Source organism: Colletotrichum higginsianum, chromosome 4 (genome assembly GCF_001672515.1).
Source record: "Colletotrichum higginsianum IMI 349063 chromosome 4, whole genome shotgun sequence".
NCBI classification, from domain to species: Eukaryota; Fungi; Ascomycota; class Sordariomycetes; order Glomerellales; family Glomerellaceae; genus Colletotrichum; species Colletotrichum higginsianum.
The window spans coordinates 204,047-229,742 of NC_030957.1; the positions used below are offsets into that span (position 1 = coordinate 204,047).

The following is a 25,696-nucleotide window of genomic DNA, read 5'->3' on the forward strand; positions in this document are numbered from 1 at the left end:
GGAGGGGTAACCCTTTGTACGACAGCACGGAGATGGATAAGATAATCTTATCTGATCTGCGGTGTGCGTTGCATTCTCCATCACGCAACCCCGCCATCACGAGTCTTTCGGCCGTGGTGTTACAGCATCTGCTCGGTTTAATTACCTAACGCTGCGAGACAGGTCAAGGCGACAAGGTGAATTAGCCGCCGGGCGGGACGGGGAATCCAGCAAACAGTCCTTCTGGGCAGGAGGATGAAGAGAGAAGTACGTGTCCCCGGCCGACTCCGGCGATGAAGGATGGTGGCAGCGAGGAAATAAAGGGACCAGTCACCCCCGGGAGCTCCCTCGCGGTAGATGACGTTCCTTCTCACACACTCTTCCATTCGGAAATGTCTGCTTCTGCTTTCGTAGATACCCCTTTCAGTTCTTATTTGTCTTCCAAAATGGCTGCGCCTCAGCCCACAATCAACGACCTCGCGGCCAAGATCAGCGAGCTCTCGGCCGAGTTCACGCGCTTCCTGGGCGAGAACAAGATCCCCCAGCCCACGTTTGCCGCCGACAGTGTGACGAGCTACGACGGCCTCACGTCGGAGGCGTTCCTCCTGCGCCAGAAGCTGCTGGACGCGGCGACGGATCTCTCGTACCTGGTCTCGGGGCCGAGCGAGAGTATCTTCAACTACACCCACAACGTAAGGATTTTCCCCTCGCCCACGCTGTCCTTCTGCCGTGCTGCCACGGATTGTCATCCCAACTGCTGGTGACAAATGTTCTAACGTTTTACCAAGTGCATGCCCGATGCCACTGCGCTCAACATCCTCAACCACTTTGACTTCTGGTCCGTCGTGCCCCTCGAAGGCTCGGCCTCGTACGCCGACATCGCGAAGCACACCGACCTGCCGGAAGAAGTGGTGCACCGCGTCCTCGAGCACGCCTACACACTGCGCATCTTCGAGGAGACGGACCCCACCAAGCCCCTGACGACGCGTGTGCGGCACACGGCGCGGTCGGCGGCGCTCGCCAAGAACGGCGGCCTCCGGGCGCTGGTCGCGGCGCTCATGAACGACGCGGGCCCGCCGATGACGGTGCTGCACGCGGCGCTCGAGAAGTTCCAGCGCGGGCGGACGGAGCTGAGGGAGGACATGAGCGAGACGGCGTTCGCGCTGTACCACTCGGGCGCGCTCTGCGGCGGGTACGGCAACTCGTGGGAGCTGCTTGAGAACGACGGCGAGGGCGAGAACAAGGGCTGGCGCCAGAGGAACTTTGTGCAGTTCATGAACTACATCAAGGAGATCTTCCGGCTCGAGGGCCTCGTGAACACCGCCTACGACTGGAAGGCCGCCGGTGACCTCAGCGTCGTTGACGTGAGTTTTCCCTTTTTTCCTCATTATCATCCTTCTCTTTCCTTTTGGGGTTCCTCCCAAAAATGTCCCACCCAACTTTGGTGGTAGAAGAAGCAAGCAAGCAAAGCAAAGCAAAGAGACTAACTCGGGTATCTTCAGCTCGGCGGATCCGGGGGCCACGACAGCTTCGTGCTGGCCAAGAACTTCCCCAACCTCAAGATCACGGTGCAGGACCTGCCCAACTGCCAGTCCTCCTTCGACAAGAACATCCCCGAGGAGCTCAAGGGCCGCGTCGCCTTCCAGGCGCACAGCTTCTTCGAGCCTCAGCCTCTGCAGGCGGACCTGTACATGATCAAGCTGATCCTCCACGACTGGCCCGACGCGGAGTCGGTCAAGATCCTCCAGGGCTTGAGGCCGGCCCTGCGGCCGGGCGCCAAGGTGCTCTTCATCGACTACGTCGGGAAGCAGGGCGACGTCGAGGAGAACGCGGCGGCGGCGGCGGCGCTGCCCAAGTCGATCCAGCAGATGGGCACCTCGACGGACCTGCGGATGATGGCCCTGTTCAGCGCCAAGGAGCGGCCCGTCGACGCGTGGAGGCAGCTGTTCAAGAAGGCGGACGAGAGGTACGAGCTGAAGCGCGTCGAGGCCAACCCGCTGTCGTTCTTTGTCATTATCGAGGCCGTCTGGCGCGGTTGAGGTGCTTCGTTTGTTTACGGCGGGTATTATGATATCAGACTTAGGAAAGCAGATGAATGAATGAAGATTTCAGTACTATCTCAACACCCGGCCGTGACTGAGCGAGCATCTAACCTGTGGCATCTGACACATGACACCTTGAGAGTCTATGGGTCAACTCGGAACACCCTTCGACTTGGACGGACCCGTCACCCTGCATGTCCCATAACGCCAAGCTACCAACACAAAAGTTCCCCTGCATCTCCACCCTTGCGCATCGCAATACCCTCCAGAGCCCACTCTGTTGCACACACAGAGGTCTAAGTATCTTCTTTGCGGCAGCTGTGTCATCAAATAACATGGTCTGGTGGTGTAGTTGGTTATCACGTCAGTCTAACAGCTCGAGAGTCTCACCGCTCCCGTCTGCCACACTGAAGGTCTCCGGTTCAAGTCCGGGCTAGATCATCCACATGGGCGATTGGTTTAGTGGTATAATGACCGCTTAGCATGCGGTAGGTCCAGGGTTCGATTCCCTGATCGTCCATATTTTTGCCATTAGGTGCTATCCAGTCGCCTGGTCGAGGTCGTGATGGTTTTCACGCCGTGTGCGGCCGATCGGGAGACGAAGGCACTTCTCGAGGATAACTCGCATTGTAAAATTCGCGTGTGGTGGTGTTGATCTCTTGTTGTTTTTTTTTAGGGTATATTTAAAGCGAAGGCCGCGCTGAAAACTGTTGATAAGTCTCTGCTTGGCATGCTGAGCCTGGCATTCATGGTTTATAATACACTTGCGAGCACGACGAGAATCCCTAGAAGACTTCTGCATGAGAAGGATGAGGTCATGCAGCTCAGCTAACTATTACCTAGTGGAGAGACAGGGGTGTGCTGTAAGCATCTGATGGGAGGCATGAAGATGCCCGCAGGCCCACCACTCCCGGCCGCCGAAGATTGAACGCAAACAAGGTCGGACCGCCTGGACCAGGGGCCTTGGGGGACAAGTGACCCAAAAGATGCCGGCTGATGCAGAACAACATGGTGATTGGAAGGTCGGCGCTGAGCAAGGATATAGGGAACAAACATGGTCAAATAGACCGGCGCCGCTCTAGCGCAGTCGTCAATGCACCCGGGCATGGAACAGGTTTAGGGGACCGGACGAACTGGCAAGGAGAGGGTGGCAGTACCGTACCTATGTAACATCATCATGTCGGTTGAGAGATGGTGCTGCGAATGAGGGACTTTGGACCAAACGGCAATGAGCTAGAACCCCCCCCCCCCCCCCCCCAAAAAAAAAGAGAACCCAAGGCGCCGAATGGGATGGGTTAGGACTGGATGGGATGGGATGGCCGGTGAGAACGCATGGCGTTGTCGACAGCAGCTAGCTAGCATACGGTAGCCCGCGTGGTCAACATGCATATGCAGTCGGTAAGGTAGTCTGATTCCCTGGGTAAGAGTCTCACTGTCCCTCTAGACCTGGCCTTCTGCAGGTAAAGGTGTTCCGTCTGGGGGTGGGCCAGCCCGGCAGAAACAAAGAAATGAGACAGACATATGGAGAATGATAACAAAGGTATTCATTTATCTCGCCAGCCTGTCGCCTAGGTAGAGGCTGGAGGTGTTGCCTTGGTATCTTAGTCCCCTCTCTATTCATACCACAGTCGTAGAGTCTCACTCCTCACGCAGGCCGGTCCAGCCACCGTCTCATCTCATCACCAAGCCTCCGGTACTGCACTAAACATGGGGTGTCTTCGGTCGGCTACAAGGCATTCCCTAGTCTGCTCGCCGCCCACATACATAGGGTCAGTCAGTCAGTCGCCACACTCGGTTCGGCAAAGCCAGGTGAGATGGAGAGAGGGAGAGGGAGAGGGAGAGGGAGAGAGAGAGAGAGAGAGCCCGGAACGCCGCCATGCCGTCGTCTGCATCCTTTCTCACCTGCTTCACCTTAGCGTGCCATGCCATCTCTATTAGTGCAAGCCCACGTCCTCAGCTCGACCCTGGCTTGTTCTCGGCTCACCCTCCTTGTTTTAGTCTTCCTGGAACAGTGTCTCCTTCTTCACCTTTGGGTCTTGTAAGCGCTCACCTAAACCTAAAGTCGCATCCGTCGATAAAGTGAAGCTCGTTCCCGCTCCCCCAAATCCTCCTTCGGGGCTTTGGCTCTCTTCCACACTTTGTCGCTTGTCATTACTGGCTGTCCCCTCACACGCCGCCGTCTTCCGCAAAAACGTTTGGTGTTTTGCCTATCGAATCTTGCTCGGTCCCGACGCTACGGACCCAAACTGCTGTGCCTCATCCACACACACACATACACACGCCCCTCCGTTACCGAGCTGTCGGGTCCGCGAAGAACGAGAAGTGACAGAAAACAAGGATAGGGAAACCATAAACGGCAATCAACAAAGGCGCAAGGCAACAAGCGAGACAACAAACCACGACACAGGACTCCGACTCGAGGACTTGGAGAATTTGGCGGTCAATTTCTATTCGAGACAACAGAAACCCGGCCAGGCGGTATTTGGAAGCGGGAGCGGACCGAGACGAAAAGCAAGTTAGAGGGAACCACCTCAAACGAGACGAGTGAACCAACGGCCCCAAACATGCGCCATTGACGGCCCACAACCGCTTCCACTTCCCCTGCGTCCTTTGTGACGTTCCACGGCGCAGCTGCCAGGGAGCGAAGAGCCCCCTCCCTCCCTAACTGGCGAATTGAGGAGCTTGGCTCTCCAGCTGCTTAAGCTGCCGAGACAAGAAGAAGGGTCCAACGGGAGGGACAAGGGGAGCAAGAGAACAACGCAACCCGGTTGGGAAGAGATGGCAGGGGGGTTGCACTCGCTCGCCGAGGCCGTTGGCGACCCCGGCTATGCATCCTGTTCCAACGCGCCGGGCGTGCTGATGGCCAAGCTGGTCGGCCTGGCCGCCGTCACCGCGTTCTTCGTGTGGGAGTTCCGGTCGTGGTACCGGCTGCGCAAGATCCCCGGGCCATTCCTCGCCTCTGTCTCGGTCTTGTGGCAGCTGAAGAAGGCCGTTGGGGGCACATACCACGAGCACTTAAACGACATCGCCAGGGAGTACGGTGAGTTAGTCGCCTGGCACATCACAACAGGCTTTCCCCCCCCCCTCTTCTCTTGATCACTTGGTCAGGACTAGAGACTAGACAGAGACACTGGAGAGAGCCAAGAACGCTGATCATCGAATCGCAGGCCCCCTCGCGCGCATAGGGCCGAATGAGCTCCTCTGTACAGACCCGGACTCGCTGCGCAGGATGTCGGCCGTCCGCTCGCCGTACACAAAGGGCGACTTTTACGATTCCGGCCGCATCACCCCGGGCGTCGACAACATCGTCTCGATGCGGGACGAGAACGAGCATAAAGCCATGAGGGCCCGCATGGCTCCGGCGGTAAGTCGTCGCCAGCCCCTTTGCCATTACCAGCGTTGATGTTCTTCCATCCTTTTATCAGCCGGTGGCACAACTACGACTTTTGCGTTCCAAGACAAAATAGCCAGCTGACCATGGCCTCCTCATACACAGTACACCAACAAAAAGACGGACGGCTTCGGCTTCGAGAGCGGCATCAACCGCCAGCTCGCCAACTTCATCCGCCTCATCGACCAGCACTACGTCTCCACCGACTCCGAGTTCCGGCCGCTGGACCTCGCCGAGAAGACGCAGTTCTTCGCTCTCGACGCCATCGGCGACGTCTCCTTTGGCGGCGCCTTTGGCTTCCTGGCCGAGGATCGCGACCTGTTCCGCTACATCGAGATCAACGAGTCGTCTCTGCCCGTCATGAACGTCGTCTCCGTGTTGCCCTGGCTCGGCCGCCTCGTCCACAAATGGCCCTTCCGTTTGATGCTGCCCAAAGAGGGCGACCAAGTCGGCTTTGGCCGCCTGATGGGGTGAGTGCACCTTTCACGGCGCGACCCTTTTTGCTGTTAGTGATCAGCGCAAACGTTGACATGGCATGGCGCACAGGTTTGCCAGGAACTACGCCGAGATGAGGCTTCAGCCGGGCGCAAGCCCGCAAAAGGACATGATGCAGTCCTTTATCAACCAGGGTCTCAGTCGTGACGAGCTCATCCAGCTTGTTTACATCCACATGTCAGTCCCAGTTATCTCTCGCTCTCTTGCTCTCTTGCTCTCTTACTCTCGGCGCTACTGCTTCATGAACCGACCGCTCATTCTCCTCTGGTAGGATCGCCGGCACGAACTCGGCGGCGCAAGCGATGCGCATGACACTGCTCTGCCTCATCAACAACCCCGTCGCCTACCGCCGGCTCCAGCAGGAAATCGACGACGCATCCGCAGCCGGCGCCATCAGCTCCCCGATCACCAACGCCGAGGCCCTCAAGCTCCCCTACCTCCAGGCCGTCATCCGCGAGGGGCTGCGCTTCTACCCGCCCGTCACGGGCCTCGGCTTCAAGCAGGCGCCCGAGGGCGGTGACGTCCTCAACGGCTACTTCGTCCCCGGCGGCACGCAGATCGGGCAGAATTTCTTCGGCGTCGGCCGGTCACTGCGGGTCTGGGGCCCCGATGCCGATGTCTTCCGGCCTGAGCGGTGGCTCTCGGCTGGCGAGGATGAGCTCCGGCAGATGAACGCCGCACTCGACACGCATTTCGGCCACGGCAAGTACTCGTGTCTCGGGAAGCCGATCGCCATGATGGAACTCAACAAGGTCTTTGTGGAGGTGAGTCACTTTCGGTCTAGGTGTAGACAGGGGGGGGAGGGGGGGTTGCACAAGCTGACATGATTCCTACTAGCTGCTGCGAAGATACGACTTCACTGTCATGAACCCCGAGAAGCCCATCAAGACTCTTAGCGCCATCTTTTTCGTCGCCAGAGACTTTTGGGTCAGATTGACGAGGAGACCGAAGAACCCATAAACAACTTAATCGTAGACGTAATGCATTAATGACAAACCTATCGTACCTCATTCCGGGGGGCTAGCCGCTCAGGACCCGGCCAGGCCTCCGGGCTCAGACTAGTTTACCGATTTCCGATACGGGAGACTTGCAAAGAAGCTTTCATGCAGACTCAAATACCTTGAGTAAATACTGAATCTCGATGTTGCACTATTCTGCTTGCGCCTTGAGACCGGAGGGTAGCACAACGGGCTCTCGACGCGGCTCAGGACTGCCTGCAATCGCCGTCGAGGTACAATCTCAAAGCCACGACGGAAGTCTTTAGCCTGATATTCAGTCACCGTCTTGAACACTAAAAAAGACTTCAACGAACGCTTCCGGGGGCATCAATCGTGGGCACAGGCAATTCTTCACGTTGACGGAGCTACTTCTGGCGGCGTGGCAGGATCGTGAAGGCCAATCCCCGAACCATCGGAGCCCGGTGACCAATTCTCGAACTGCTTCTTCGGCGCAATGAGATGGCTTCTTTCACCTGGAGAAGCGTACATTTCTTTGTAGCAACGTGACTGACGACGCCACAGATGCGTAGAAGACTACCCGTCAGCGTCTCTGATCATCTAGAGAGGACAAAGATGACCAAAGCGTAACGCGACCTACAGGACCATTATCCCAGTCAATCCTGGCGCCTGTGGGCTAAAGAAAGCCCTCCAAACCTTCAGGCTCCCAGTTTTCGGTAGAGGGTCCCGGCGTATAGGTTCCTGGTGTTAAGCGAAGAACTCGATTATATTGACTTTTGTTTACCTGTCTGGCTTAACGTGGATGTCGAGATTGTGACTCAAGAATCGAATTCGTTCTCCTTCAACGTCTTTGGGAGGAATCAGCGGGTTGCAAAGGACGAACAGCAAAGGTAACACAAATGGAATGGCTTCTTATCATCCTGCGAAAATTAAAACAGGCTTTCTCACAGATATCTTAAACCTCGGTGTATCTCTCTTTGCTCCTGAGCCTCGACCCGCAACCTGCAATCAACTCGATCGACTTCCCACGGCACCGCTTGATAAACAGCATCACACTCAACGCCGCAACAGTCAGAGTCACGGCAGTCCAGAATAGCAAGACCCCCAGATGATCCGAGACGTAGTTCAGGAACTGTCCATCCGATCCGTGCCACGACCGCCCGGCCGCGTGGCCAAACACCTTCCTCGCGTATCCCTCATCCAGCAGTGCCAGGCCGCTGTGTGCCGTGCTGTACATCCACGCGTAGTGCCGGAAGGCGTGCGTCACCATGATCGGCCCCGTGGACCAGAAGACTCGGAGGTATGGGAGCAGGATCCGTTTCGAGGTCGGGCCGCCGCGGCGTTTGGCTTCTTGCAGAGCCCACTCGAGGAAGGGCGACTGCCGTTGCGCCATGAAGAAGTGGTTGCTCACACCGAGATTCCCGGAGGTCGCAGCAAAGATGGCCTGGAGGCCTTGGCCTTGAAGACATGCCATCTCTTTCGTCGACCGCGGAAACACGTCGAGGTCTGCGTACATGCCCCCCTCGGCGTGGACCACGATCAGTCTCGCCACGTCCGCTCGTTGGATGTTCTGGGAATACCCCTCGTATGTCGACAGTAGCCAGGTATAGTTGGCCTTGATGAGGTTGAGGACGTCGTCGTCAGTCCACAGCTTGACGGTGTAGTTAAGGGGCGTCAGAGTTTTCTCCCACGTCTCACGGGAGGCTTGCACCGGATATGTGCTGACGTCGGAATTCTTCCAGATCTGATGTACGATCTTGGGTATCGGTTCTTGCGGTATCGAGGATTGGATAGGCTCGCCGAGGTCCCCCCACTTTCGTTTTGAGTCGTCGCAGAGGCTGATGACATCGATCGACTGGTTCGGGAGGGTGAAGTCGTTTGTGTAGCTTAGTTGGTGGACGACCAAGGCTACCATCAGAGTCACTGCCACGACTGCAGAGATCCTGAGTATGACTTTGCCAGGGAGGGCAATCATCATGAAAGTTGCTGGCCGGTTGGTGAACCGACAGAATAATGTAGTGATGAATCGGCTAGAATGAATAGCAGTAGGCCTTCTTCCAGGGGCTTAATGAATCGTTCAAGGAGCGAGAGGGCCGGACAGAGGAGGCCAGAGGTCGGGTATCGTTGGATAACGGAAGATGCAAAGAGCAATGTTCGATGATGCGAGGGGTTTTGTCCAAACCAGCAAACAAGAGCGCAATGACAGTAGAGCCAATAGGGTATCTTGAGAACGGAACAAAGTAAAACGGTTTGCAAAAGAAGGAAAAGGACTCCGTTTGTGCCCAAGGAGAAGGTAACACGAGAAAAGGGGACAAAGGCTCAGAAGCAACAAACAACTGTTGTACGATAACACGACAGATACGTTCTCTCTGAACAACAAGCCAGTTGGCAGAACTGATATACCAATTGCATTGTCCACGGTTACGAAAAGATTCCACGGGCCACAATAGTACCACATCACTTGACACCCAGAGAGTAATGCGCCCATCCCACATCGTTGCAAGCTATTCCCAGGCCGTACTTCCCAACAGAACGGCTCAGTCTCCTGACTCGGCCACTCTTGTCACGATCTCCGGCCTCGCTTTTCTAAATTGGACCGACAGAGGCGCGGGGGCATCATGCTTGACGCGCTTGCAGACCTGCCCAATGTAGAGCCTGCTGAACGCCTCCAGCCGCAGAGGCCACCCTTCTCATGCATCAGGGTTCTCTCGTATGCGCCTATTACCATGACATCGACTTGCCTAGTCTGAACGACTTCGCCACTTGGTCGGCACGGTCCCTCATGAAATTCTGAAACCCCTTACAGCCGACAACACTCGGTACCTATCGTTCATGTAAGAGAAAAAACCCATCATATGAGCGCACGTATACCGCAGTGGGACTGTGGAGGCGCGGTTGTGGAGGGGAAACTGTGGCTCGTACAAGTAGACTTTTGCCGCAAAATCGTCGTGGGACCCCGAATCTAGGCACCAGTTTAAGAGATTCCGGCGGGAGACCGAGAAGGGAGTGGGCTGCCGTTTGGCTTAACAGGGCTGGGTTGGAGAATCTATTCGTCGCGGCACCTCCGGTCCGCTCTGCATGAACGTTGGACATGTGCAAACACAGTTTTCCCCTCTTACTACCGATTTAAAGATCCGTCCCAATCTCTGGGCGAATATGGGTGTCTGAACTATTAGGAGATCTTTCTAGTCTGGTGTTTAACTAAGGGTCGGCGAGTACGGCCAAGGACGAGCCCGGAGTCATGTTCACCCCCCGTGAAACTACAAGCCATGATTCAAACCCCAATATTATTCGAGATGATGATCCCGAAAACTGGAGACCGTTACAAGATGCGACCTAATAGAACCTACCGTGGTTATTGTGAGCCGCACAGCCGCTTGTAGTGATTGATTGGTCGATATGTCCTGTCTTTTTGTTTGAGTCAAGAGCGCCTGTTGGCCCGCGACCTCGTTGTCCGTCCTCCACTCAAGGCAGCAACATTCTGTACCGTCCATGCTCAAGGCAGCAGCATTCTGTACTCGAAAAGGGGCAGGGGGGGCCCATGGAAGAGAATGGAGACTCAGTAGAGCTTATTGCTGTACAAGGCGGCAAGCCCCTTTCCGTAAGAGACGTTGACGGCGGCTGATATCGGAAGCTCGTGTGCCTCGGAGATTTAGTCGACCGATATCCAAACCAGGTTATTTTCGCCTTCTCGTTTGTGGTGGTACGGCCTTCTCTCTAGATCAGGACACAAGGCAATGCCGCGGGTGAGTAGGGCAAACCGCCACCGTTGCGCCAAAACTCCGCGCGGACAGCGAGCAAGTCAGGAAGCGAGATAGCAAATGGACATGATCAGGAGCTGCGGCGTGATACCAAACTTTACAGGGCAGTAGCTCTGATCCTACCTCTAGTTGGTAGATGACCATGTTCTCCTCCGTACGTAACGCAAGAAGGAGAGTCCATTGGGACCGGTTCGTCCAATAGTTCAACCGGCCACCAGCCGAGGTTCGCGAACATCTCAGGCCATCCTGCGTCGAGAACTATTTTCGGAACGGGAGAAGATGCGACGAACGGAAGTGTGTATGCGCGCGAGGCCTGGAGTTACTTCTGGTTGTTGGCAACCGATCCCCTCAGGGGTTCCGTCTACGACCCTGGAACCTTTTTCCGGCCCACGCTGCCGTTGTTTGATGCCAGTATTTTATCAAAACGGGAGAAAATTCAAACTACTAGAAAACCCTACCAGGTGGATAGGGCTCGGTTAGATTAACCCAGCATCAATCAGCATGGTACGCAACGACAGTCTCATAGTACCACAGCTTGCGATGTCGACCTTGTCGGCAATTTGCTGAAAGTCTCCCAGTCGACGCAAGACGGCGGCTACTCGAGAACGGCCATGAGATGTGATGGCGGCATAGGCATGCTTCCCCAGTGAATGAAAACGTTGACACGATGTCAAATCTCCCGAGCACTACTCATCTACATGACTATGCTTCCAGGGAAGATTGATGGCGTAAGATTAACGCCATTGTAACAATGGTTAATACGCCCCCACCCCTTTCCTCCCCTAGTCGATCACACCCAATGCGCCTAGGAACCTCGGAAGGGATGCGCCTTGCAACCGCTCCAAGGCAGCAGCCAAAAGTGCACGATGATACGGCATCGCTCCCGTTAGTCGAAGATGACAACCAGAGGCGAAGCTCCCGCCGCCGTCGTGTCTGTCTCGGCAACACATCCATGGACTACCCTCCACCTACTCTTCGGCTCACTTGCCACGCCTGGAAGGGAACAGGTGACCAGCCGCCCACAGAGCCCGCGGGGTCAACTGGCAAACCCCAGGCCCGACGCTCTCCGTCGTGGCTCCAGTGGCCGTCCCCGTGATGGCAAAATGCCGGCTTGGCAAATGTTTATGGAAACTGCCGGTAATTTCCTCATGCTTTCCTGCTTCTGGTTGAAATTGGGGAACCTGACAGGCAAAGCACTGCTTTGTGTTTTGTTTTGAGAACGATGCCGCCGGCGTCGCTTTCTTCCTTTTCCTTTCCATCTGCTGACGCTTCCCTTGACGCCGGATGCCCTGTCATGGACGCGGGATGTGGGAAAACTGGAAGCTGGGGGGGTTTACTTCCCGGAACGTACCGTACCAAAGTCAGGGGCATGTCTACTAGCACCATAATAACTCGAGACTAAAAAGCACAGGTCCAGTTCGAGGTGAGTGCTCCAGGCCTCAAAATCCCCTACTTCGCTGCAGGGGATGGGGAGCTGCAGAGTGACCGTTGGACGACTTGATATCTACTCCGACCACACTACTGCAAGACCCCTGACTTGAAAGGACACTCGTCTCGGGGACGAGACCCATCTCTCGAGAGCGTAGCGTTATTTCAAAAGAACCCAGGTGGGCGTCGGGTCGAGGTCCTTGGAGAGTTTGAACCCAAAAGTGGCCGGCTGACTTTGTCGCCCGGCTCGTGTGTGTGTGAAGGGGAACGGTGAGGATAACTCCTACCCACAGTCATGAGTAGGGGATCCTTGCAAGCTGCTTATTTTTTACGAATACAGGAATCTTTTGACTTCTTTGTGCAGGTTGGAGATCGTCAAGTCTGAGCGAATGGCCGACCTACAGACGAGGGCGTTGCTTGTCCGTCGAGCCGCCAACAGACGAGGAACGTTTTTCTCGAAATTGCCCCTTTCTTCTCAACGATTTGACCCCCCCCCCTCTGGTTATTCAGACGTGGAGACCCGGATGTCTCTGCCGGCATCGTTTTCATCTAGGGAGTGCCTCGCAACGAAACGATGCCCCGACGCCAGGTCTCCGTGGCATCTCGTCCCCCTCGTCCGGCCCCTGTCGGCGTTTCTTTCACATCGTTGCCGAGTACTCGTGCTCAACGATCTCTGAGGAGGGTTTGATGATAGCAAACAACTACTACTGCCATGTGACCGTCTGTACAGGTACGAAGTATAATGAGGAGGTTACATTGGAATAATGGACCTATACCAGACTGCAGGTGTCACGGAAGATGCCCCGTATCACATACTCTGTCTACCTGGTAGTATTCTCTCTCTTCCATTTCTCCCATGACTTGCGAACGACGGACTGATGATCTGCTGCTACTACTTTATTAGCCAGTTCGGTTCAAGATGTGATAGACAATACGCCAGTTGCAGAAAGATCCTGAACCCTTGAGTAAAACAGCAAGATGCTGGCAAACAAATTTTCGCCGTCAAGACTGTTCAGCCCCGGCATGCTTCCTCCGAGTCTCGGTGTAATGGCACTATCCGCCCTACTGGAGCCAACCGCGTGCCCCCTTGGGACCAGACACGAGCATATTCTACAAACACAAGCCCTGTCCGAGATCTCAATGGCCGTCGCCCTCATTCTACCAACAGCCGGAGAACGACAGAAGAACACTGTTAATATCTGACTGTCTTACTGCTGCTGCTGCTACTACTTCTGCTGACTAACATAACACGCCAGTTCCGACTCTACCGAGCCGCGACGTCGACCTCTCCCTCTCTCTCTCCCGAATCCAACTCCCTCTCAAACGTCATCTGAATGTCCACGACCTGCTGCAGCTGCGCGCAGTCCAGCCGGCGCTTCTTGTGCGCCGCGAGGCTCCTGGCCGTCCTCACCACGTTCTTGATCTGCCGCCCGTTCAGCCTCGCCTCGGCGAGCCTCTCGTACCCGGCCTCGTCCACGTCCACGTCCCCGTCGACGCCGCCGAGGAAGTTCCGCCACACCCGCATCCGGCTCTCGCGCGGCAGGTCGTCGTACCGCAGCGGCACGTGGATGCGGCTCTTGAACGCATCGTCGAACGTCTGCACGCGGTTCGTCGTCATGAACAGGATGCCGCCGTAGTACTCGAGCGTCCGCAGGAAGATGGACACGAGGCTGTTGCGCTCCATGTCGTGCAGCGACCGGCGCTCCAGGAAGACGTCCGCCTCGTCGATGAGCAGCACCGCCTTCCACGTGCTCGCCAGGTCGAGCGTCTTGGTCAGCTTCTCGTCGAGCGCCGACGCCGACGTGCCCAGGTCGCCCGACGACACGATGTACAGCGGCCGCCGGCTGAACTCGGCCACGCACTCGGCCGTCAGCGTCTTGCCCACGCCGGGCGGCCCGTGGAGCACGAGGATGAGGCCGCGGCCTTTGCCCTTGACGATGTCGTCAAAGGCGGACGAGTCCGGGTCCGTCGTGCGCGCCGTGTGCTCCGCCACGAGGGCCTGCACGAGCTCCTTCTGCGCGTCCGGGAGGACGAGCTGCTCGAAGCACCGCGTGTTCCACTCGATGGCGCTGATCTTGTCGACGAAGAAGTCGAGGAACTTCTTCTCGGTGAAGCTGAAGCCGCGGACCATGGGGCTCGCCAGCAGGGCTTGGTCGTCGGTGAGGGGCGGTAACTCGGCAGTCTCCTTGGGCACGAGCTCCATCTCGTCGCTCTCGTCGGCCTGTTTCCGCTTCTGGCCAATGGCCTTGGGGAAGGGCTCGACGCTGAAGGCCTCGTTCGCCACGATTCGGTGGTACGTTGCGGTGTCGACCATGACGCGGCCATCGATGTTGAAGCGGCGGTATCTGCCGTCCAGCGCCACGCCCTTGTATTCGCGGAAGTTCTGGCCGGCAAGGGCCTCCCACCGGCGACCGCGGTCGGTCAACATGGCCCTGACAGCATCGGGGTTAGGGTGACGATCCAGAGGCAGGACGTTGAGCGAGGCGATTGAGGCGGCTCCGGCGAAGGCCGGAATCAGGAGACACTCCTCTCTTGTCCCGAACTCGTCGCCGTCAAAGTCGACGTATTCGACGCTGAGCTGGAGACCGGGGCACTGGCCGCAAGTGTACATGTAGTTGTTGAGCTTGTACACGCGGGACTGGCTGAGACGGGTCGTGAAGACCAGGCATCCTGGGCGGAAGATGGTCCAGAGGTGCTCGTAGCTCATCAAGCCCTGCTCGAGGAGGTTCCCTCCGTCGGTGATGACGTCGTGGAACTTTTCGTTGATGAAGTCGAGCAGGACCGGCATGTGAAGGGCCCCTTCGGACTCGGGGTCCAGACCGCCGGCCGCCTCGGCCAGCTCATGGCGGTAGTGGTACAGACTACGAGGAGGGAATTCGACGGTGATGTTGGAGGTCATGTAGGACTGGCCAGGAAACTGGCTGCCGATGACGTCTCCAAGGACCTTCTTGAGGCCAGGAGAGTTCACCTCGAGCGATGTTCGACAAATGTACTTATTCTGAGAATCATACTGGCGGGTGATCTGGAAGAGATGCAGGGGTAAGACAGGGGGCTGCAACATAAGTGCCTCGGAGGAGGAGAAAGAGGAGACTTACGCAGAGTGCGTACTTCTCGTACCAGTTGACCTTTTCCTCAGGAACATCTTCGTCTTCTTGAGGCTCAACGACAAACGGACGGCCCTTCTTGGTCCATCTTTTCTCAAGATGCTTCAGCTCGACTCGCATGGGAGCCTTCTCAAGCTCCTCACGGCGTCGTTTATCTTCCTCGGTGAGGATGCCGTTGATTTCCTGCTGATCCTCCTCGTCGAGAGGATCATCATTAGTATAGCGGCCAGATCTGCGGCCCAGGCCCTTGGTACTAGTGCGCGCCATCGTAGCTGTCGAGGTGGCTGTGAGAGATTAAGTTCTCTCGGACTCGAAGTTTGAAAGAGATGTGTTTTGACGAGGTTTGATGAAGAGGAGGAAGTAAATAGCAGCAAAATTAAAACCTCTTTATACCCATCAACCATCCCATCCCACACAGCAAGCACTGGCGGTGGACTGGACCATGATGATAGCTTACCGGGTTCCCGAAAGTCCAGCCAGGACGCAGGCAGCCGTACCCCGCTCGGACGGCCTCCGAGGAGTCATCGGGGCCCGGAAAGGTATCGGATTGACGGGATTGGGAGCCCAATGAGTCAACCTGGTTTCGAAGGATTCTTGCAGATCGGTTGAACAAAGGGATATTCACGCTGGGTCTTCGGTTCAAGTTGACACAATGTGGCACAGTCGGCAGATAGGGGGCCTGATGCCTAGCGCTGCCTAGAGTTGGGAGTGAGGCTGCCAACGTACTAGCTGGCCTGGGCCGCGACCCATACGGTTGGCAGCCTTAAAGCGAGGACCTTTGGGGTGATAGTGCCTAGAGATCCTGGAAAAACCATGAAACCCGGGTTGTCTTTGGGCTTGGAAACCTCATTCCTTGTTGTTAGAGGATAGCAAGCGCATCAAGACCGATGGGGACACGGAGGTATGGGAGCCATTCTTTTATTTGGCTATGAAAAGAAGGTTTGTTGAAACCTCATTCTTCATAAGGAACAGGATGAAGTCGTGTAATCGACAGGCAATCCTCATCATGGAATGTTGATGAAACTTGCAGTTGCATGGTCAAGACTTTGCGATCATTGAGTGATGGTAGGTAGTAGGGACGTTGGGGAAAGCCAGCGCCCCATGTCTGACTAAGTAGGATAGTGGAGATCTTCAGCCACATGCATGGAGGCAGCAGCTGCATCATGTGGCGCATGAACCATCACTGTCTTGGTTGCGTCCGTTTCTCGACTATGGAGCCCTCTTCGTGTCCACCATCTCCATAGAGGGCTGACACAACGACATCTGGCGCGGGTAGGCGGCTAAGGCAGGTCAGACGGAATAAGACAAGGAAGTTCTTATGTATCTCATTCTAATTGCAAGCCGGCGTGGCTCTCTCTCGCGAGAATGAGCATCATTTCTACCTCAATTTCCTTCTCCTCCTTCTCCCGCCACTGCAAAACACAATGCAGCGCAAGCGAAAATGGTGTGTGTGTATCTCAATCGCCATGTGATGTTTACTCTATCCCCAAAACTCCGTAATTATGTCGCGTATTTTATCTAGTTGCCTATATACAGCAATGCATCAACCCTCTCAACGACGCGCCCGCTCCACAGCCGCCGCGCTCTTGCCGGCCGCCTTCTCCACGGCGCTGGTCATGGCCAGACCGACGGGCGTCGCGGTACCACTAGCCGGGGCCGGAGTGTTAGTCCGCGTGGGCGGTGCGGAACGGTTGTGCTGCATGTGAGCCTTGACAAGGTGCCCTGCCGCCAATGCACTGCACAGCGACAATTCACCAGCCAGCACACCGGCGGCGATGATACGAGCGAGACGGCGCGCATTCTCTCCGGGCATGGTAGGGTGGGGGCCGCGCACACCGAGCATATCGAGCATGGCGCTTTGCGGCTCGAGGATCGTGCCACCGCCGAGCGTACCAACTTCGAGAGACGGCATCGACACCGAGATTTGCAGAGAACCGCGGAGGCTGGACGTGGGTCAGTATTTTCGGGGTTACGATCAACAAGAACAATAAGAGGAGGGGGTAGACATACTTCTTCATAATGGTAATACAGTTGGCACTTTCCACCACCTGTGCGGGGTCTTGGCCTGTGGCAAGGAAGATGGCGGCAACGATGTTGGCGGCGTGAGCATTGAATCCACCAACCGAACCAGCCATGGCCGATCCGATCAAGTTCTTGTCGACGTTGAGCTGGACGAGCGTATCAACGTCGCTCTTGAGCACATTCTTAACGACGTCACCAGGGATGATGGCCTCAGCAACGACGCTCTTTCCACGTCCGTCGATCCAGTTGATAGCAGCAGCCTTCTTATCTGTGCAGTAGTTGCCCGAGACGGAAACAATGCTCATGTCCTCGAAGCCCTCGGCCGCCATGACGGAAAGGGCGTGCTCGACACCCTTGGAAATCATGTTCATGCCCATGGCGTCACCGGTCGTGGTCTTGAAGCGGATGTACAGGTTGGTGCCTGCGAGCGCAGTCTTCATGGTCTGGAGGCGGGCGAAGTTGCTGGTCGAGTTGAAGGCCTTCTTCATGACGGCTTGGCCAGCATCCGAGTCAAGCCAGATCTTGGCGGCACCGGCGCGCTCAAGCGTCTCAAAGCTGACGCAAGGCCCGCGGGTCATTCCATCGCCGGTAAGCACAGTGACAGCACCGCCGCCCGAGTTGATAGCCTTGCAGCCACGGCTGGCACTAGCGACTAAGACGCCCTCAGTGGTAGCCATGGGGAGGAAGTAGCTCTGTCCATCAATAACAAGAGGGCCGGCAACACCAACGGGGAGGGGCAGGTAGCCAACGACGTTTTCACAGCAGGCGCCAAAGACGCGCTCCCAGTTGTAGCCCTTATAGGGGAGCTTGGATCGCTCCAGGCTGCTGGTGAGGTCGGAGGTGGCGTTGGTGCGGGAGATGATGGAACGGCGGATCTTGACGGCGCGAGTAAAGTCCTTCAGCGCACGCTCGAGAGAGTAACCAGGAATCTTGCCACGGAGGGACATGGTGATCACCTCCGAGTCCGTCATCTCATGGACACGCTTCTCGGCGATCATCTTCTCCAGCTGGGGAATGGTGCGCTTCTCAACAGGGCTTGTCGGCTCCGAGGGTTTAGCCTCCTCGGACTCGTCGTCGGTTGACTCCGGCGTCGCGGGCTTAGGGGTAGGAGGAATGTACTCGCCAAGAGGCAGGGTGGCCGAGTCGGTATCGTTAAACTTCTCGGCACGAGCCAGCTCCTTGGGGTCGATCTGATGGTCGGGAACGTTGGGATCCTTGATGCCCCATCGCGCGGCATTGAAGAGGTAGCCATTGAGGGCAACGCTCATGGCCAGGGCAATGATGATCCACTTGGAAAGGACGGGGTCCTCGAGGCTCTTCAGGATGCTGCCAACCATGCGACCGCCGACGCCGTAGTTCTCAAAGTGGTCGTACTCATCGTCGAGCTTGTGGCCAGACTTGCTGGCAGGAGAGGGCAAGGCGTAGTGGATGGAGGGGTACTCCAGCTCGTACTTGATGGGGGTGAGAACGGTGACGACGGTCGGGCGCTCGTTGGCCTTGGCCGACTCCAAGATGGCGTCCAAGCCGTTGGAGGCGACCTTGAAGGGGTCGACCGGTGGGGCCGTCACAACGGCGCTGAGGCCGCCGGTCAAGGAAGCCAAGCTGGGAAGAGAGCTCGAGTTGCGGAAAGGAATGGTGCAGATGTTGATGGCGTTGATGAGGACGAAACCGCTGACCATGAGCACCTTGAACTTGGGCACGTTGCTGCTCTTCATCTGCTTGCCGAACAGAGAAGCCTCCTTGGGGGCCTTTCCGTTGGACTCGGGCCAGTCGTTGCTCTTGGCGACGTTCTCGGCAACGCGGTGGCTGACGCCGTCATCCTCGAGAGCGCGACGCATCTGGACGTGGCGCTTGATGCGGTTGATCTCGAGCTTGATGCTCAGAATGGCAGTGTAGAAGGAGAACAAGAGGATGCAGTCGAAGAAGAGAATCCAGGCGGCGAGGAAGCAGAACTGCTGAAGACCGCCCTGGACGCCCGAGGCAGCGCCAAGAACGAGGATACCGATCTCGATGGCGTAGTCCTTGACGATGTCGTAGCCCTTCTCATTGATGGCGGCCTGGACGGCGTACTGAATAACGTTGGGAGACGAGACATCGGCCTTCCTGTTGGACTTGTTGTCGTCCTTCTGGCCCTGGGGCTTGCGGTGCTCAATGGCGTGGGAGAGCACGGCGCGGGTCAGGACGATGTTCTTCTCGAAGCCAATGGTGACGACGAGAAAGGGCAGGCCCTCGGAGAGCAAGACCATGGTAATCGGGACACCGAGCTTGGTGGTGACGAGAAGACCAAAGAGGAAGGCAAAGACGGAGGAGAAGAGGACGTTGGTGAAGAGCCAGAAGTTGGAGCCCATGCGGCGCATGGAGAGGAACAGGGAGACGAAGGTCAGGTGCATGGACAAGTAACCAAGGACCATAATGAAGATGTCGAGGGCCTCGGCGTTCTTGAGGAGGTCGAGGAACTCGGTCCAGCCATTGCGAGCCCACTGGACGAAGCTGTTGCGGGTGTGGACCTTGGCGGCCTTCATGATCCACTTCTTCTTCTCCTTGCCGTGGGTCGTCTCAATCTCGTCGCTGGTGGCATCGGGGATCTCCTGGGCAACGGACAGGAACTCGGGGGCCTGGGAGTAGGGGACGGAGAAGGCGAGGGCGCTGTCCTGGGAGTAGCTCGTCAGGGAGTTGGAGGTCGAGGGCAGCGAGGTGATGGACAGGTTCTGGGGGATCGGGACGGCATGGGTGCGCGGGGCGGTGTTGATGGACTCGGGAGACTGGGACTCGGGGAAGACGAGGGTCAGGAGGGCGCGGTGGTCGACGTCGGGCGAGATGGAGGCATCGAGCTCGACATTCTGCCATTTCCAGGCTGTGTCGGAGCTGGCATGGAGTCTTCGGCTGCCCTCGGTGAGGGAGGACCAGTCTGCGGTGCGGACGCTAATGGTGGCATCGAACAAGCTCTCCTGCAGCAGGCCAACGTACGAGGTGCTGGCCAAGACGGCGACAATGACGACGGTGTGGATCGGATGGGAGCAAGCAAGCTTAGAGAGGAACTTGAGAGCGGGCGTGATCTTCTTGTTGACCCAGGAGGGGGCGGCCGGTTGGGTAGCGGGCTGCTCGCCCCGAAAGCGGCGGGGAAGAAGTGTTGAGGATATCATGGCGAGAGTTGCGGTGTGTCAAAATCGTCTACTGCGAAGGCATGGGGGGTATAACGGCCGGAGAGAAAAAGGACCGAGGTGAAGTCTGCAGTGGACGACGAGTCAGCAATTGAAGCGGGCAAACTGGTTCATGACCTGTCCAGGTTGGTTCTCGAGAGGGTTGAGTGCGTAAAATATTCGCCGAAGGGTGGCTGGCCTTGTCTGAGAGGAGGAGGGAGGGATGGACCGAGAGATTTAAGCTTGGAATTTGGGTTGAGAAATTTTGGTGACGCGGATGGTCTGTGTTGGATGCGCTCGCTGCCAATTGGAGGATAGAGGACGAGACGAGGGGGCCGTACCGGTTGAGAAAGCCGACGCCGTTGACGACTATTGTGATCAAGACTCGCGAGGCTTCTTTTCTTCTGTTGCGTGTTCGCAATGTTTTGCGCACGAGAAGAAAGATTGGAAGCAAGAGCAACCAGGGTTACAAGAAAGAAAAAAATTAGAACTGGTTTTGACGAAACGTCGTCGGAGATCGAGGGTGGTGGTCGCGGAGAGCCGAAGTCGCAAGGAGCCGTTGAAGTGCTCAATCGGAGATGCGAGAGTGGGTTTGCGCGGTTGCTGTTGAAGAGGGCGCCCTGCAAAGGGGGGGGAGGAGGAAGAAGAGGAAGAGGGGGTGTAGCAGATCTCTTTACGATGGAGAGTCAAAGAGAAAGACAGAAAGACAGAGGAGAGGAGCAGAAACAAGACGAGACCCTCGCGATGCAACGGGCAGGCCAGGTACCTTTTTGAGATATGGAGCCCCCAGCTGGGTCGGGACGGGTCGAGGAAGTTGCGGACCTTGCGCAGGACCAATGATTCTCGACTTGGAGTGGTGGGGGGCGACAACAACACTCAGGCCTGGCGATGGAAGGATGCAGTAGCGCACAGGGTACAGAGTAATACACACTGCTGACACCAAGTAATAGTAAAACAGGAGGGAGGAGCAGGTTTTATGACGGACTTCGAAGAATGACAGGCCGGCAGGGAGGGACGAGGATGAGAAGCAATAAATGGTTCGAGCGGCGAGAGACGAGACAGAAAAAAGGCACCCTATGAATGCAGGAAAGGCAGCTGAGGGACGAAGTACCTCCTCAGTAGGTACCTAGGTAGCCTGCCGATCCACAACGGGACGAGAATGAAATGACGGGAATCCCGGCAGGTTGGGCTGGGATTGTGTTGGTTCCCTAGTAGGTAAGGATATGTATCTTTGGTCCGAACACAGTACAGAGTACGATAGGTAGGTCGGTAGGTAGGTAGGTAGGTCGTGGTAGATGGGCCGTGGTACTACAGCGTCACAGGGAAACAGAGGCAAGATATCTATCGTTAAGAAGGGAAAGGGAAACAAGAAGAGGTAAAGAAACAAAAGGGAAAAAAAGAAGAGAAAAAAAAAAGGAAATTGAGCAACAATGTTGACAAACTTGACATGCGTGGACTGCCCAGCAAAGGTAAATGCGCCGATGATGATTTTGCGCCGATGTACTGCAGTACATGCGAGAAGCTAGTCTATATTAGGTAGTAAAGCTTGTAAGATTGTCTTTTGGAGCGAGAATGGACTGGAGTAGGTGTAAAATAAACAGGGAGAGTCGCGGTACGTACTCATGACGGGCCAACGTCTGTGCCTCTCGCTCGCCTTAGTACCTCCTTGGTAGGCAATGCAATAGGTACCTACCTGGGTAATCTGAGCACACCGTCGGCGCATTTGGGCACCTGTCGCATCTGCCAGACTGCCACAGCAAGCTGCCTGTCGCTATCGCGGTTGCTGTCGCTGACGCCATGCGCTAAAGCACATTCTGGAGCGTTAGGAAGGGCTATGCGACGGCTACCAAGCTATTTACCACCAACGGCAGCCTGGGCTTGTGTCACAGGGGTAGAGGCCTACCTACGGTTCGTTCTTCTGCACCCGCACTTGCTGCAGTGCTGCATCGCCGCACAGATAACGCGTCGTCCCCGTCTGGTCCCATCCGATGCCTCTGCTTGTCTCCTTTGTGGCGGGCGGCGGCGGCGGTCGTGCTGGTTGATTGGGAGGCCGACAAGACCGAGAGCATAAGTAGTACGGTGGACGTCTGTTTGTGCCAGGCCAAGACCCAGCTCAAACCTCGGAGAACGAGCACCGCCTGGCCGCCGCGTCATTGTACGCACACAGCCCGTGGGCTCTCGAGGAAACCATCACGACACCACACAGACGCAGCAAGGACGGCGGTAAGGCGCGGCGGGCTGCAGTTTGTCGTCGCCGGTGGCTTCTGGAAGCCAGCAAACTAACCAATTGTCTGTCTGTCAGTCAGGTGGATATCGTGCCTGGTGTGCCGTTTTGCAGCCTTTTCGGCAAACAACAAACATGGACTTACAGAAGGAAATACATGTCGTTGCACCCCTCGCCTCCTTCCCTGTGCAGCGTGCACCACCGCCGGGTGCCAATCCAGGGTCGCGTCCAGGGTTGTTGCATCCAGTCCGGGATAGGAATGGAGTTTTCCTTTGGAATTGCGGCGGGTCCCTGTGCTGGCACACTGCGTTTTTCCAGCCCGTTCCACGTCACGTCGTGTGTGCTTGCGCTTTCCACCACCAGTTCCATCTTCAGCATCCCCCTCCTCCCATGATCACGCATCCTCCCCTCTCTCAGGGCGCGATTCGACAAGCCTTGACAGCGTTGCTACTGCTACGTCTGTGACAAGTCCGCAGAAGGGCGGACCTCACAGCCCTGGCGCTACAGAGTTGACAGGTTCGGAGCGCTGTTTTGATCCGTGCAAGGAGTATGTTTATTCCGGGCCGGCGGGCTGTCGCCGTCCCGGACGGTGCCGTCGAGCCAGTGATTGCATCGGACTCGGTGGCTTGACAATGTCAGCCAGAGAGGGGGGTCCATTTGATTGTTTATCAATCTATGTAGGTACGGATATATAGTCAATGTAGGTACGGATATATACTATAGTAGTCGTTACATTCGCTGGATGTCTCCGGCCCCCTACTTGAATGTTTGTCGTTTGGCGTGTGCAACACACCCAGTCGAGGAGAATGCCCCTGAGCCCGTCACTCGTCGCGTCTCGTGTCCCCCCCTCTCGGACTAATCCTCCCTCCCTCCTGCAGACCTGACTTGATATGGCACATGCCAGCAACAGCATCAGGTCGTCTTGTGCTGCTCGGACGGGTGAAACTCCAGCCGTTGGACTCGTGGTTCGCAGCCCGGCCTTCATCGGCGACTCGAACACCAGATCTGTGCAGCGCACTCCCCCCCCCCTGACGATCACCCTGTTCTTCTTCCCCCGTCCTTCTTCTTATGGGGTGACTGTGTTACGTGTACGAATCGCTGCGCCTGCATGGACCAGCTGAAGGTCCAAAGGATCCCAAGCCTCCCCACCTGCTGTGCCGCCGGTCCACCGTCCGCGGATCCCTCGCAGCCCGCCCGTTTGACCGTTTTGGGGCGCCCGAGAGGCTTCAAGTCCTAGCCGAATAGGATGCCTTTTCCTTGTTTCTTTTCTTATCTTCACATAATTGCGGCAATGAGTGTCAACTAAGTGTTTGCTGCATGACTTGGTTGCATACCTAAATTGGAGTAACAGTCATCGTAGTTAACGTAAGAGGTATAAAGGTGAGGGTTTCAGCGGTCCTAGACTACACTAGAGATCCTGATGTATTCCTTAGGTACACAAAAAAAGATGGTTGATCTTTCAAGATTGATGCGTTGCTGTCCATTCGCTGGACGCAATATCTACCAGAGTTTTGCCAAAACCAATCTAACAAGTCCGTATGTGGTGTTGACCTCTAGTTGGCATTCAGGCCAGTGGATGGATAGATGGATAACGTATCGGTCTCAAACGGTCATTGGGCACTTTTCAACTTATCGACTCGGTCGAAATGAGATTGCGACTCGTGCTACCGGTGTATACCATGCCACCCGTATCAGTTCTTACCTTGCTCTGGATAAATGCTTGGGCTCACTAATCACTGTCTGCCTTTTTTTTTTTCTTTTTTTTTTTTCCACTGCCGGTTCTACTGCGATAAGCTTCACCTAGCCGCCTTCATGCCAGGATAGGGCTGCATCGAGGCACATGCCATGCGCCGGCCAGCCGCACCGCATTGCGCGTTTTGACCGATTCCCCAAGGATATGGTACCAACCGCTCCGCGAAACATGGGGGAGGGTGCCCTGACTTGATCGCATCGCCCCTCTAAAATAGGAAACAAGAAACGATGCCTCGGCTTCCTTGCTGGAGACATGTTCTCGAGTTTGATTGATGAGACGACCACACCACTTTTAGACGAGACCCTCCGTGTGCCGGCCCCTCATTCCCGCCCTGCCGTGACAACCCTCCGGACCTCCGGCCCCTCGACGCTGACAATCCTGACCCCGCTGGCCTCCAACTCGCCCTTGCACTCATCCCATCTCTCAGCATCCACCGGCCTCGTGCCCTCCTCGACGATGAAGGTCCGGAAGCCTTCCTTGTTCGCATCCAGCGCGGTCCACTTGACGCAGTAATCGCCAGCCAGCCCGACCACGTAGACGTCCGTAATGCCCTTGTCCCTGAGGGTCTCCGCGAGGCCGGTGTCCGACACCCGCGGCGACTGAAAGGGGTCGTAGAAGGCGCTGTACATCTCGACGTTGCTGTTCTGGCCCTTCTCGAGGACGGTGTCGACGGCCGAGGCGTCCAGCTCCGGCACGAGGGCTGCGCCGGGCGTCCCCTGCACGCAGTGCACCGGCCACATCCGCGTGCGGAACGTCTCGGCGCCGTTGCGCGGGTTGACAATGTCGACCGTGTCAACGAAGGGCTGCTTGCCCTCATGGTTCGAGGCGAACGAGACGTGGTCCGGCGGGTGCCAGTCCTTGGTGGCGATCTTTGTCGCGAACGGCAAGCGCAGCATCGAGTTGACGACCGGGTGGATGTCGCGTCCGTTGGCCACGGCGAGGGAGCCATGCTCGAGTCGGCGTCAGCCACGGGAGCAGCCCATACCGTCACCACATTTTGCCCATCTGGAAGGGGTTGTTCTCGTCTTTCACTCCAACGGGAAGCTCAAAGCGCGCCTCGCCAAGCCCTACGAGGCTGAGGGATGGTGCGATGCCATGCGATGACATGCGATGCGATACGATGTGACGAACGGGGTGTAACGGCGGGTTCGCCTACTTACCGGCGGGCAAAAATCCTCCTGGAAGTCGACGACAATAAGCGCCGGTCGGAACCGGTCCTGCGGCATGGCGGCGACGCTCTATGCTTCTCGCTGGGTCGCTTGGTACGGATACTTTGTCGTTTTTGGCGGGGGTCGTGTCTCTCGGATAGTTATGCAGGGACGCCACGACTCGCGCGGTTTTGTGTGAGTGTGCGTGAACGGATAAACTGCGAGGCGGACGGCGACTCTACGCAAAACGGAC

General features: G+C 56.7%; 6 protein-coding genes across 6 annotated transcripts; 2 read left to right on the plus strand and 4 right to left on the minus strand.

The window, feature by feature from the left end:
* Nucleotides 1-272: 272 nt before the first annotated feature.
* CH63R_05413 (Sterigmatocystin 8-o-methyltransferase) lies at nucleotides 273-2,018 on the plus strand (the record flags this gene model as incomplete). Its single annotated transcript, XM_018300388.1, has 3 exons — nucleotides 273-671; nucleotides 768-1,343; nucleotides 1,482-2,018. 3 exons carry the CDS (start codon nucleotides 273-275, stop codon nucleotides 2,016-2,018), a joined length of 1,512 nt encoding a protein of 503 aa, XP_018158238.1.
* Nucleotides 2,019-4,799: 2,781 nt separating this feature from the next.
* On the plus strand, nucleotides 4,800-6,867 carry CH63R_05414 (Cytochrome P450; the record flags this gene model as incomplete). The annotated part of the gene is made up of 6 exons (XM_018300389.1): nucleotides 4,800-5,061; nucleotides 5,189-5,385; nucleotides 5,518-5,882; nucleotides 5,959-6,084; nucleotides 6,179-6,671; nucleotides 6,745-6,867. 6 exons carry the CDS (start codon nucleotides 4,800-4,802, stop codon nucleotides 6,865-6,867), a joined length of 1,566 nt encoding a protein of 521 aa, XP_018158239.1.
* Nucleotides 6,868-7,818: 951 nt separating this feature from the next.
* On the minus strand, nucleotides 7,819-8,838 carry CH63R_05415 (Mipc synthase; the record flags this gene model as incomplete). Its single annotated transcript, XM_018300390.1, has 1 exon — nucleotides 7,819-8,838. The coding sequence occupies one exon, from the start codon at nucleotides 8,836-8,838 to the stop codon at nucleotides 7,819-7,821; it is 1,020 nt and encodes a 339-aa protein (XP_018158240.1).
* Nucleotides 8,839-13,316: 4,478 nt separating this feature from the next.
* CH63R_05416 (AAA family ATPase) lies at nucleotides 13,317-15,423 on the minus strand (the record flags this gene model as incomplete). The annotated part of the gene is made up of 2 exons (XM_018300391.1): nucleotides 13,317-15,074; nucleotides 15,148-15,423. 2 exons carry the CDS (start codon nucleotides 15,421-15,423, stop codon nucleotides 13,317-13,319), a joined length of 2,034 nt encoding a protein of 677 aa, XP_018158241.1.
* Nucleotides 15,424-16,708: 1,285 nt separating this feature from the next.
* On the minus strand, nucleotides 16,709-20,321 carry CH63R_05417 (3-hydroxy-3-methylglutaryl coenzyme A reductase; the record flags this gene model as incomplete). Its single annotated transcript, XM_018300392.1, has 2 exons — nucleotides 16,709-17,099; nucleotides 17,167-20,321. 2 exons carry the CDS (start codon nucleotides 20,319-20,321, stop codon nucleotides 16,709-16,711), a joined length of 3,546 nt encoding a protein of 1,181 aa, XP_018158242.1.
* A 4,294-nt stretch (nucleotides 20,322-24,615) lies between these two features.
* On the minus strand, nucleotides 24,616-25,521 carry CH63R_05418 (Isochorismatase; the record flags this gene model as incomplete). The annotated part of the gene is made up of 2 exons (XM_018300393.1): nucleotides 24,616-25,245; nucleotides 25,456-25,521. The coding sequence occupies 2 exons, from the start codon at nucleotides 25,519-25,521 to the stop codon at nucleotides 24,616-24,618; spliced, it is 696 nt and encodes a 231-aa protein (XP_018158243.1).
* Nucleotides 25,522-25,696: the final 175 nt, after the last annotated feature.